This window comes from Cebus imitator, unplaced genomic scaffold, assembly GCF_001604975.1.
Source record: "Cebus imitator isolate Cc_AM_T3 unplaced genomic scaffold, Cebus_imitator-1.0 Scaffold325, whole genome shotgun sequence".
NCBI lineage: Eukaryota > Metazoa > Chordata > Mammalia > Primates > Cebidae > Cebus > Cebus imitator.
This window is the reverse complement of record NW_016107640.1, coordinates 2578589-2592611: the sequence shown is the minus strand read 5'-3', so window position 1 is coordinate 2592611 and position 14023 is coordinate 2578589. Positions and strand designations below refer to the sequence as shown.

The 14023-nt window shown below is 41.4% G+C and overlaps 1 protein-coding gene across 2 annotated transcripts in view; it reads right to left on the bottom strand.

Moving 5' to 3' along the window:
* Positions 1 to 11579: 11579 nt before the first annotated feature.
* The window catches only part of CYP19A1 (cytochrome P450 family 19 subfamily A member 1), a 99941-nt gene continuing 97497 nt past the window's right edge, over positions 11580 to 14023 (bottom strand). The window contains exon 9 of one of the 2 annotated variants that reach the window (XM_017504643.2): positions 11580 to 13130. In XM_017504643.2, the coding sequence (XP_017360132.1) occupies positions 12882 to 13130 (249 nt within the window). In that variant the 3' untranslated portion in view covers positions 11580 to 12881. The remainder of the gene's footprint in view (positions 13131 to 14023) is intronic. The other variant, XM_017504644.2, reaches the window with a different exon arrangement.

Below are 14023 nucleotides of genomic sequence, written 5' to 3'. Positions count from 1 at the left end.
GAATTATTGAGTTTCTTGGCATCACTAGGACTAGTGTTTTCCTACTTTAAACTTGAACGTGCTTGGGATATCAGACAGTAAAAAGTACAGGAGCAATAGCACACTATGACATTTTTGTAAAACTCTACTATACTCACCCTAAAAGTCCACATCCATGTTACTTTATTGAGAAAAACATGTCCAGAAATGGCCACAAATAGGGGCTGGCTCTTATGGGACAGTAGTCAGCTCATCACCTGTCTTTCCTATTTTCTACTTATTTTCAGCTTTGAAGTTTAGTAACTGCATTTCATCTGTTTCTGTTTTGATTTCAGCTACAAAGCGAATGACATTTTTAAAATTAGAAAATAAGGATTTCACATTATGTTTAACGTTTTAGGTACATTAGCAATCTGGCTTCAAAATGTTAGGAAACACCCTGAAAATATGAAGGAAAAGACAGTCCTAAGCCCCTGAAGGAAGTGTGATTTTAATGGAATGATATTGGCTTTCAGTAGACATACCAGAACTTTTACATTAAATTTAGGGATTATACAGTTATTCTAATGATACTGCCACTGCTTGGAACAGTTTTGAAATGGATTTTTTTTTTTTCTGGGATTGCCTTCAGTGGACAATTTTGAAGAGAAATGAGTAAGAAACAGTGTTGGGCTACACATGACAGAGGCCACTAGCCTAAAAGGCTCCATCTGAGCCGATGATTTCCTAACTTCCTGTGTCCACAGCACACTTCATGCTACTAGTGCCTTTATTAAAATAACCAAGAACCCCAAACACTGCTAAAGACATTGAAAATGATGCTGAAATTAAAGTTTAGTGACAGTGTAGTTACAACTACATGATGAGGTTGTCTCAGAGGGTTTCTAAAGGCACACATAGTTATGGCTCTATTCATTTAGTCATCTGGGTCACAATTTAAAAAGAATCCTTGCCACCCTGATCAGGCTCACTTTTTTTTTTTTTCTAAATCAAAGACAAAGTTTGTGCCTGTTCCCTGGGTATCCTTGCCATAGTTGCTCTGTGTTCCTGCCCCTTCCTCTTAGAAGTTACAATGCCTAAATTCTACACCACATCACACCTCTCACTTAGCTCAACTCCGAAATTGTATGTAATAAGTGGTTTAGAATCTGGCTTCCATAGGTTTATCTGTGTCATGCAGACGACCCAATGGTCTAGAAGTTCTGGCCAACATGCCAAGTCTCCAGCACACATGCTTCGGAGGATTCCAGTGTGAATCTAATTTAGCTTTCTTGTTGCTCCTCTGTCCCATCATGTAACCCACTCTCTTCCCCCTGCCTGCTTCCCCTAGGCGACATGCCCTCCAGGTTCTTCAGCCGATATCCTCCAGGCTCATCCAGCCATTTTCCCCGCTTGGTCATTCCACGTCTGCTGCCCTGTCTAAATCAAGGGAAGACAGAAATCTGGAGGAGAGGTAAGGGACGATGGAGACACAGATCACAGATCTAGGAACTGGGGGTAGAGAGGGGAGAGCCAGTGGGCAGAGGGGTCAGAAGCAGGAATGGGCAGGAGTGTGAACTGGACACTTGGAACAGGGTCTTCCTCTCACTTTATAATCTTCCCTGTGCTTCCCAGGGTCTGTGCATTTGCACCTGCATTTGTGGCCAAGCTCAGAGCACCTTTCCTAACCCATCCCTCAGTCACAGCAAAACAACCTCAACTGTTGGCTGCACTTTGTCTCTCTAAACGGTGCCTTAGTAATATGAACAGAAACAGGTTATTTAAGACCATGGATTAACAAATGAAAGTTTTGGCCAGATGATAACATAATTACCTTGGCAGACATATTTCATTTCCCAAGAAACCACACAATATATGTCCATCACTCATAAATAATTTCTTACTCAAAATAAATGTAAATGAACTTGGCTTCTGGGCTACAAATACAAACTGTTTAGAGCTGTGGTTAATCCCTAGCATTTAAAGGATGTGGGGTAAAAGATGGAGTCCTGACAGTAGCTGCAGGAAGTAGCTTTTGAAACCCAAGTTGAAGCTGCAGGATCGGTTGTTTGGACAAGAGAGATAGAAGCGAGGCCATGTAGTCAGGTCTGAGGAGTTCGGCTAAGGAAGGCAGGGGTTTGGTTATAACAGGGACTTCTCACCAGCTTCTTGCCTAATCTGGCTGCTGGGCATAGCTACCTCTATCTAGGTCAGCCTGGGCAACAGGAGACACTGTCTCTACAAAATTTTTTTTTAAAAATTAGCTGGACATGGTGACTCATACCTGTAGTTCTATCTACTTAGGAGGCTAAGATGGGAGAATAGCTTGAGTCCAGGAGTTTGTGGCTGCAGTGAACTATGACTATGCCACTGCAGTCCAGCCTGGGTGTCAGAGCAAGACCCTGTCTCTTAAAGAAAAAGTCAATTTTCAACCATCTCACACCCATCAGGGTGGCTACTATTTAAGAAAACAAAAAACAAGGCCAGGCGCAGTGGCTCACACCTATAATCCCAGCACTTTGGGAGGCTGAGGCAGGCAGATCACCTGAGGTCTGGAGTTTGAGACCAGCCTGACCAACGTGGAGAAACCCATCTCTACTAAAAATACAAAATTAGCCGGGTATGGTGGCTCATGCCTGTAATCCCAGCTACTCGGGAGGCTGAGGCAGGAGAATTGCTTGAACCCAGGAGACGGAGGTTGTGGTGAGCTGAGATTGCACCATGGCACTATAGCCTGGACAACCACAGCGAAACTCTATGTCCCCCACCAAGAAAAAGATAACAAAAATGAATAGAAAATTGCACTGTTGGTGGTAATATAAATTGGTATAGCCATTATGGAAAACAGTAGGGTAGTTCCTCAAAAAAACTAAAAATATAATTAAAAAATAGAATTACCATATGATCTAGAAATTCCATTTCTGGGCATATATCTAAAATAATTGAAAGCAGGGACTTGAAGAGTTATTTGTACATGTATGTTTGTAGCAGCATTATTCACAGTAGCCCAAAGTTGAAAGTAACCCAAGTGCCTATGGACAGATTAATCGATAACAAAATGAGGTATATGCATACAATGAAACATTATTCAGCCTTAAAAAGAAAGGATATCTGGACACATGTCACAACGTGTATGAAACTTGAGGACATTGTGCTAAGTGAAATAAGCCAATAAAGACAAATCCTATGTGGTTATACTTACATGAGATATCTAGAGTCATCAAATTCATAGAAACAGAAAATAGAATGGTGGTTGTCAGGGGCTTGAGAGGGAGGAAAAATGGAAATGTTTAGTTTTGCAAGATGAAAAAGTTCTGCTGGTGAGTGGTATAGAACAGGGTGAATGTGTAAATACCACTGAGCTGTATTATCAGTGGTTAATATGGTACATTTTATGTTATGTATATTTTACCACAATTTAAAAGTTTTTTAAAGGGAAAAAAAGAGAGGCTCACATCTTCCCATCTGTGCATCTCATGACTGTGTTATTACTGAGAGCTTGATGTCAGTCCCTTGGAAACACAAGGATGACTTAAAAACTTATGTATCTATTAATTTCCTCCAATTTTCCCCATAATAAATAGAACCATAGTTCATCAGGAAAAGAAAAGTAACTTGAATATAGGCCAACTAGACCAAGGCTGGCCCATGTCCAGACCTCGGAGGAGGGAAGTGATGGAGCAATCAGCTGCATTCATCAATGGGCAAGGCAAGGCATCTTTTGCCATTTTTGCCTTGCCTTGCACAGGCAGGCTGAGATGTGGTCTTGATTTATGGTTCAGGAGAGAGGGCCAGAACCAGGCTGGCAGGGCCTTGTGCTGGGAGGCGGCCTTCAGGGCTGAACTGAGATTTAAACCCCATCCCTGGGGTGGTGGCACCACTGCAGAGGCAGCAAACAGCCTTACGGCTGGCAGCCAGTAGCCTGAGCTACAAGTCCATGGGTTTGTGCCCCTCACTACAACCAACTGGTGATGATGTAGACATTTTCTAAGGTAAGCCAAAAAGCTGGATTTTGGGACACATAGCCTCAAAGGGGTCATCTTTCAGAAGAATCTCTCTTAGCTTAATAATCAGCCATACTCATAAGGATCACAAATATATGGTATTTTGTGTTTAATAATCACATTTGATGCCCGTTGGTTACCAGGATAGGTAACACTATGCTTATTTACAAGACTAACTCGTTTCCAAATGAATCAAAAAAGCACATTTTATCCTACTTTAACACAATTGTTCCTGGTTCTCCTTCTTGGTTGTCATTCTGAACTCTCTCAACAGCCTGTATATCTACTTCTTGCAGGTCTTTTGTGGCTCCTTCCATAACGAATCCTCTCTATAGTTCTTTCCTTCTGCAGTTCCGCTCAGCCTGTCTCAGGACCAGCTCTGAGGACTGTGCTCTAGGGAAACCGCAGCCTGTCTCCCAGCCCCAGGCTTGCCATCTTTTCCCTGCTGTTGAATGCCATCCTAACAAACCTGCTGTGTGATTGCTTTTTGTCCTTCTCTTTCTTCTACCTCTGCAGATCCATCTTCCATGTTTCCCTCATTCCCTTCTGAGCCTCCTGTTATCTATTTCCCGTTTCTCTCACCATCTGCACGCACCATCCTGAATTGCTCTGGCTGAGGTCACCCTTTTATTCTGAGCTGGTGAAGCAGAGGCAGCCACCCTCCTTTTATCACAATGAGCTCTTGTGTAGGTGAAATGTAGCCCTTCATCCTTATATTTGTTTTCTAAAACTGCTGCAACAAATTATCACAAACTGGTGGCTTCAAACAGCAGAAATGTATTCTCTCATAATTCTCAAAGCCAGAAGCCTGAAATCAAGGTGTCAGCAGGCTCTGTGGGAGAATCCTTCCTTGCCTTTTTGAGCCCCTGGTGGCTGTAGGCTTCCTTGGGTTGTGGCGGCATCACTGTAAGCTCTGCCTCTGTGGTTACACTGCCTCCTCCTCCTCTGTCTGTATCTTTCCCTCTTCTGTCTCAAATTTCCCTCTGCCTTCTCCCCTAAGGACAAAGCATTTGATATAGGGCCCACCCAAGTATTCCAGGATGATTTTATCTCAAGGTTTTTAACCTACATCTGCAAAGATCCTTTTATCCAAATCAAGTCACATTCACAGGTTCCAGGATTTGGATGTGAACTTGTCTTTTGGGGCCCCATTTGACCTACTGCACCCCCAGAACAGACTAGCACTTCTCAATTTTTAGAGCAGTAATTCCTAAGCTTTAATGTGTGAATCACCTAGTGATTTTGATACAATGCAGGGGAGGGGCTGAGGTTCTGAGTTTCTTTTTTTTTTTATTACATATACTTTAAGTTCTGGGGTACATGTGCAGGATGTGCAGGTTTGTTACACAGGTATATACATGCCATGGTGATTTGCTGCATCCATCACAGCGTCATCTACATTAGGTATTTCTCCTAATGCTATCCCTCCCCAAGCCTGAGGTTCTACATTTCTAACAAGCTCCTGGGTCACACTGATGCTGAGGTAGGCGGTCCACATTTTGAGTAGCAAGGTGAGCCAAATGTGTAGCTGTGTGATTCCCAGAGCAGTTGCAGCAGCACTGCCTAGGAGTTTGTTGGAACAGGAATGCCCAGGCCCCACCTAGACGTGCTGACTCAAAATCTGCACTGCAATGAGATCCTCATGTGCTCTGGTTGCATGTTAAAGATTGAGAAGCACTGATCTAGTCTAGAAGGTGTGCCAGACATGGACATGAGTAAAACATGGTTGACTAAAGAACACATATGGATCACTTTACTTTGGCTGCTTAATATAGCTGAATCAATAAAACTGGTTTGACTCACCCTTAGCTGTTGGTTGGAGAGGCAGGGCAAAGTCTCAAGTCACTGTTCTTAGACTTATTCCCGTGGTGGAGTGGCTGCTATGAGTTATGACAGGAGCCAGAATTCCCTAGTTTCCTTAATATATGGCACTGTACCCTCCAATATTAATACTAAATTGTTGACCAATTAGACCCTACAGACACTTATTATTATACTATATTTGATTTTCCAAAGGACCAAATCATACTTGCAGTGTAGCATACAGGAACATCATCATAGACTTTGGAATAAGCCAAGAAGTTCAAATTTGTAGCTGAGTGAGTGTGGGCAAGTTACTCTGGGATTCAGTTTTATCAGTTGCAAAATGGGAAATAATCTATACTTTGCATAACTGTTGCGAGGTTTAAATGAGATAACCTGGTCTGTGGTCTGACTGATTTATAATAATTCTTTACTCTTCACACTTGTCCCAGGACCACATGCAAAGATGTGTCAACCATTTCTGCATCATCATGGGCAGGCATTTCTGTGAAGTGAGAGTTCATTTCTCTTTATTTGTTTTTTGGTTGTTTTTTAGAGGCCCATGAGTAGTAAAAGCAGCAACTGCATTATGAGAAGGTATAAGGATGCCAGAGGCATTGGTGCCCAGAGAAACTGCTGATTTCAGCAGGGAAGGGAGGTATTATTGAGCTCTTAGTGCTTCAGTTGGTTTGAGTATAAAACCAATGCCACTTAGAAAAAAAATTATTTGCTTCAGCAAATTACTGCAGCTTCCTCAAAAGTTGCAATAGAGAATAAAGTAATTATTTGTGAATGAAATGTGTTCCATCAACATCTTCATCCCCCTGCAACAGCAAGTTAGGGATACATGCAGATATACTAGTGTTTGGGAGCTTGCAGTCTGCCAGCTGATGCACACTGGATGCCCAAATCATTCTTTCAGTGACCAAATTGTATGCTTGATTTGAAAGTGAGATAGCCTTATACTCTCAATTTGCTATTAAGGCTTAGATACAAAGGGGGAAAGATGCTACTGTGTTTATGAAGTAAAATAGTAACAACATAATAAAGGAATCGGAAATGACTGTAGAGTTCCTGTGGTGTAATCCATATTTACAGAGGTGGCTATTGATGTTCAGGTTGGTGAAAGGGCATGAAATCACCATCAGAATATGCACAGCTATGACGGGAAGTTGGCCAGGTGAAATCAAACAGCCCTGGACTTGGAGCTGGGATCCCCAGAGGAGTCCTGGATCTGGCGCTTAGTGGGTGGCTTCAGACTCTCTGGGCTTTGGTTTTCACATCAGTGAAATGGGACTTCTCTGCCTTCCTCACTGAGTGAGGACAGCGTGCAAACAAAATGTTGGATATGAATAAGAATGTTATTAGAGACCTTAAAACATGGGCTCAATCCAGCTCATGGATGAGATTTGTTTGGCTGGCACTGTGTTTGGTTTGGCTGGCACTGGCATTCAGGAACACTGAACCTGAATGCCTTTAGGTGGGGCATTTTCCTTGTCTCCCACAGGCTCTACTTATAGCTGGCCTGATTGTCCAATTTATGCTGCCTGCCTGGCTCCTATAAGCATTCTGATTTGGGAACCCTTGCAACCTAAACACTGCACTATAGGTGGGCCAGCTTCATGTGTGGGTGAAGTAGGTGGTATTATTTTAGGGGTATCTGGAATGTACCATCTCTTTTCCTTCCACCACTCATCCCACAAGCCCAGCTTGCAGATGCCAATAAAGCTTTTGTGCAATTCCTTAGAAAACCAAAAACCTCTACTATCAGGGAGGATGACATTTTGAAACTTAGCTATGCTTTGTAACTTAGGTAGACACATTTAGCAACTTTTTTTTTTTTTTTTTTTTTTGAATCAGGGCCTTGCTTTGTCGCCCAGGCTGGAGTGCCATGATACTATCATAGCTCGCTTTGATCTCAAACTCCTGAACTCAAGCAATCCTCCCACCTCAGTCTCCCAAGAAGTTTAAAAAAATGTTTTGGGAGTAGTTTTTGATAATAGAACCCGAGACACTGGCTATACGTGTTAGGGTATATGTGGGTAGGGGAGGGAAACTCTACCAAGCAGGTAGCAAAGGAATAAAAATGGGTGGTGGGGGGAATAATAACCACCTCACAGTATAGTTGAGAAGTATATGACATGACTGTTAAAAGGGCTTAATGTAGTAAGAAAGTAGCTACAGTTACTGTTTTCCTGGCCTGAAAGAATGAATACACTTTCACAACCCGTAGTTCTTCATCTATCCAGGCTTAACTAGGCTAGAAGAGGAAGCCTTTATGCCCGTGAGTCTGGCTTTGCCTCCTCCACACCAAACCCCTAGCTTATCCCCATTGGAAATAACTATGTGAGGGACTGAATATTTCATTCATATATGAAATCCTTGCCAGAAGAAGAAATTGCATAATAGCTGTCAATCATAATAGACTTATTAGCATTTGCCATTTTGGCTAAAATGTAGGCAATTTTATGGCCATCATGCAGTCTGCCTTGCACACTGTGTGTTTATAGAAAATGACTATTTTTTAAACCCACTCCTTATTTTTTAATGGAGTGACAAATCTGAAATTAATTGAAATTGTGCAAAGCTGGAAGTGTTCCTGGTGATCAGGTAATGACAAAATGAAATCTGATAATTTCCTATTGAGGCAGCTGTTGGAATATACTCATTAGTACTACCACCTTATACTAACTAAACTTTTACAGCACTTTCCCCTATCTCTTTTGAGAAAGCACCTTGAAACACATGTGGGAAGTAGGGAAGGCAGGTAAAATCATCCATATTTTATAAAGAAACTGAGATATTCCTTGCTTCAAATTCCCTGGACAATGAGTTGGGGAATGAGCAGCCCTCCAAAGGGGTTTACCTGGCATCACACGGTGAGAGAGCTGGGGAAGTGGAATGAGACTCCTCGGCCTCTCAGCCATTTAGTCCTGCTGCAAGAAGATGGCATCAGAGAGGGGACAGGGGCTTTGGAATGAGAGATAGACTCGAACCCAGGTTGTTCCTTTACTAGGGGAGTGCTTGGGTGCTTGGGACTCTGTCTTACCAATAGGCTGCAGGGATTACTGAGGCACTCATGCTGATAGGAAAGTTGTCATGAAGCTTAATAGAGATAATAGAAATATCTGGCACATCATCTCCTGTCCCCCTCTACTGCAAGAGAAGAGATTTGAGGAGATCATGATTCACCTTAATTACTGAGCTCATCATTATCATGTCCTGCGCTTGGTGAGAGGCTGCTGTGTACCAGCACTGTGCTAAAGAGCTCCACAGAAATTATTTCTTGCAATTCTCACAGCAATGCTTATGAGATAATTATTATTCCCACTGGACGGATGTGAAAACTGTGATATGGAGAGATGAAACAGCTTGTCAAAAGCATCTCCTTATGAAAAGTCTGAGCCCAGATTCAGGGCTCCACTGCCTCCCTATTCATGGAGTTGCAAAGCTAAAAGGAACTAAAAATTACCTGAACCACAGGGAGTCAGCTACCATGCCTCTATTTAGACCTTCTTTACAACAAATGTTTTGCTAATGAGTTAAAATACTGAGGTTTGTGAAACATTTGCTTTTGGTTATAAATAACAGTGGATTTCAGGTTATTCCTATAATTATCATTGTATTCTTATGATTCTCTTCCTATAATTATCATTGTATTCTTATGATTCTCATTTGTTTTGCGCTTTGAAATGTTTTCTTGATGGGAGAGAGAGAGGTAAAATATACTTAATGGGCTGGACTTGATGAATGGGGTGTCTTGTGTAAATACATTCCATTATCTTGTTGACCTGGTAGAAACAGGGTTATGGTCTTTGACTTCCTAGAATAGGCCAATACCTGCTATAAGCTGCAAAAAGGAAATGAGGGAGCTGAAACAGGTAAGCCCTGACAGGGTTGAGCCCTGAAGGGTTAAGCCCTTGACTTTGTTCTTTGAGCTAAGAGCAACTGAAAGCGTCAAACGCTCCATTTGACTTACTACTTTCACAAGGTTTAATTTAGTATGTCTTTCTGCAAGAACAAGTGAGAGGTTCCATGCCAGAGCCCAGCTGATACAGACTGAAAAGGGTCCAGCCATTCTTCAGTGGGCCAATGGCACATGCTTTTGTGGAATATTAGCACTATGAACAGTGAAGGGTGCTGCTTAGGAATAAAAAGTGGCAATTTCCAAGTGGTATTTCTCAATAATGAGAGAGCTTGCTGGATGTGATTATTTCCACTTGAGAGGAGAGCATGGGATCTCAATCAAGGCATGGGGGTGTCTAGTACACCAGAGGATATAGAAGGGTACAATTGTCCTTACAATTTGATAATGATAGAGCCCTTATATACATGCATTTCACTGATAATGTACACATTTCAGTTCTTTGGGAACTGATGAAAATGGAATCCACAGCACATTGCACATTCAAGAGTGACAGTTAAGCACTTAACAATGAGGCAGAATTCTGAAGAGATAATAGCATTTTCAAATACGTGTTTAACGGCCTACTGAAAAGCCAATGGCATTCCAAAGTTCATAGGCCAAGCCTCTATAAACATATGAGGTTTGTCTTACAGACCGAGCCGAGTGAAAAGTTAAACAACTACCCAGGTAATTTGATTCTGGGAGAGTTTGCTTGGATCTTTCAAACCAACACTTCCCCTCTTCCTGTTCCTCCCCCATATCCCTCATTCCCACCCCCACCCCTCCAATCTCAGTTTTCCCCCAGCATATTTTTATATCTGCAAAATAGTTATCTAGCATAATTATATCAAACTTTCATTTCACTTTGACTGTGTAGACATAGATCTTCGCTACATATATATACAGGTAAAATACATATAAATGTCCCAAGAGTATTAGATGGGTGAAGCATCCAAAGGTGGGCTTCTTCCACCATGCAGCTCCAGCCAGAGGAAATATAAACAGAGTGTTACTAATTTTCAAGTGAATTAACTTGGGCGTGTTAAATCTCAAATCCTGGCCTTGCTTCTTGCTTTCAGGGGTCTAAAGTATTTGAATGATAGTCTAGACCTGACTACAGATCTATAGACGTATTCAGGTACACAGGCATAGTCCATACATACATATTTATATGTATATATTTATATGTATATATATATGGACTATGCCTGTATACCTGAATACATCTGTATAAGTCCATATATATATATATTTTTTTTTTAATTATTATTTTATTTTTGAGATGGAGTCTTGCTCTGTCCCTAGGCTGGAGTGCAATAACATGATCTCGGCTCACTGCAACCTCTGCCTTCTGGATTCAAGTGTGCCTCAGCCTCCCAAGTAGCTGGGACTACAGGCACACGCCATAATGCCTAGCTAATTTTTGTATTTTTAGTAGAGACGGGGTTTCACCATGTTGGCCAGGATGGTCTTGATCTCTTGACCTCATGATCCACCTGCCTCAGCCTCACAGAGTGCTGGGATTACAGATGTGAGCCACCGTGCCCGCAGTCCATATATTTTTAGGCCATATAGATGATCCAAATAATTTCAAGTTCAATAAACGTTTTATTCTTTACCGGTGTCCATTCTTAAATTCTTGGAATAGCTACCTCTTTACTTGGTTTCTGCATCAGTTGGGTATATCTCTGAGCAGAAGAGTCTATTCAGAACTGAGCTTGGGAGTGAATACAGGGAGACAGGATGGGGAGATAGGGATGGAGATGGATTACAAAAGAAAGAAAGTAGCTCCTGCTTTCAGGGAGATTATACTCTTGTTTTATACTCAGCTGTTGCCTTATTACTAAACAGTAGGATGAAAAGAATAGTTAAATGAGATGACAATGGATTTAATTGCAAATGTTTATCTATTTGTAAATAAGTTTAATTTTTCAGTTTTTCAATGACATTCAGTAGAGACAGTCATATTGGTTATATAACACAAGTAAAGTGGTGTTTGGAAAGTTAATCCATTCATCTGATTTCCTTTAGAAAGCTAATTCCAAGGTGTGTATTTTATCCATGACCACATACAATTATGAGCTAGATAACGTTAAATCTCTCAGGTAACAGTTACAGTTGAGATAGGATCAAAAAATACTGCAGGGATTCTACTCTGACCACGTTTATGTGTCTGTTGCCCCTGGCTTTTGGGGTCAAGGGATGAAAGAGGGAGAAAATGTCAAGGGAGAAGGATAAGGGGAGGAGAGGAGCATTCCTTACAAGTTTGAGCCCACTGGGTTGTAGAATTAGATACAGATGTGGAGGACTTTTCCTCTCCCAATCACTGAAGCTGTGGTGAGAGCAAATCAATGCCACATTTACAATGATATCCTGGTTAGCCACACTAATTGAGTTAAGCAACAATGGAAAATGCCAAAAGGATTTTTATTTGAAGTATATCATGTGATTTTTTTTTCTACAGCAGACACAGGGTCCTAATTATACTTAACCCAGGCTATTACTAAATTAGCTTGTATTACTTGAATCTATAGGTAATACAATGAATTGGAGCACAGGCAAATGGCTGAGGCATAAATTGACAGACTGGAAAATAATTTCCTCTGATTTAACTTTTCCCACAGACAGATCATATGTGCACAAACAGGAGTTAATTGGGCTTAATCACAGGAAGGGTTAAATGCTGAATTTGTAAGCATTTCTTCAAAGAGTATGAATGTTGCTGTCCCACTCCCACAGAAAACAAAATTAAAGTACTTTAATTCACAATAGCATGTGTGTTTGAACCCAGGTACCCTGACATTGGCCTGGTCTTTCTAATCAACTTGAGTGTTTCTGCCCTAGACATAAAAATGCCCTTGGGGTGAGGCAGTAGAGCTCCAGTGGGGAACCAGACATACGTTTTGCTAATGAAGGCCCATCCTTCTCAAAGCACTTTTGGTGGAATCGGGCCTTTAAGGATACAGTTTCTTCACTATTTCTCCCTCAAACTCTTGGCCTCTGCCTTTTCTCCTGTAATCTGGTTCTCTGGTGTGAATAGGGGCAGATGACCAATAGCACCCAGCTTGCTGACAACCCACAGGAGGTATGCCTATAAAATCATGGTCACTGAGATTTCACTGTGAGGATGACACTATTGGAAAGGATGGATGATTTATATGTGAACTACTGATGAGAAATGCTTCAGAGTTGGTACTGACCGGCCTTCTTTAGTGTTCCAGGCACCTGCCTGAGTTTCTTGGGGTAAAAATCATTTCCAGCATGCTTTTAGTGTGATCTGGGTGCAAGGCCAAGTCGTTTGTCTTCTGTAGGTTCTCAACACACTCTCCTCCCAATGTCTTCACGTGGAATCTTCTCAGAAGCGTAACGAGAATGGATTTCATCATCACCATGGCAATGTACTTTCCTGCACAGGCACGGGGCCCAAAACCAAATGGCTGAAAGTACCTATAAGGAACCTGTGAAAATGACAGTTACCCAGAATATTAAAGGCTAGAGTCATTTAATCTCTGTTGGATTCATTCTGAAAATATTGGTCAGTCAGAACACTCTGTTTTGGGGTGTCAGCCACAATGCCCCCCACCCCCTCAGATGGACAACTGGAACTCAAATAAGCCCCTTCTCTGTCCTGTTTGATTCACCCCTTGTGATCCAACACAGACAGATCCAGCCTCAAAGAGTCCCCAGTTTTGCCTTTCATGTGCTGGGGTAAAGCAATGCAAATCATCTTATTATAGCCAGTTTTAGTATAATCAGGTAGTTCTGTGGAATAGATACAGATTTACTATTGTTTTACAAGTCAGTCAGGCAAAGATCATTTTTGTGTGGCACCAAATAAGAGACGAAAGCAAGCAAAGATGTAGATTACTGGCCTACTCAGCGCTAATCATCGAACTATTTTTAGTTATGTAGAAAATTAATGAGGACCACATCTGTCTTGTCCACATCTGGACTTACTGCCTGGCATATAGTAGATGTTCAATAAATTTTTGTTGACCAATTGACTGATTTACATGGCATTATCTGGATTGCCTATGTAGAAACAAGATGAATTAGCATACTGAATTAAGTAGCATCACGTTTCTACACCATATGCAAATTGAAAAAAAGGCACTTAGGGAACTGCTTATTTAATTCAGATCGAAAAACATATTGCCTAAAATTTGACATAATGAAAGTGGAATATCTAGTACACATCAATCATAGAAAAAGAAAAACGGACTCTCTTCTAATTAGTAAGCCCTGTTTAGAATGGGACCTGCTGTTCATGGGGCCATTTGATGAACCAAAGGCACTTTGCAAAAACCAAATCTTTTTGTCTCGTTTGATTTCCATCTGAAGCAGTAATGGA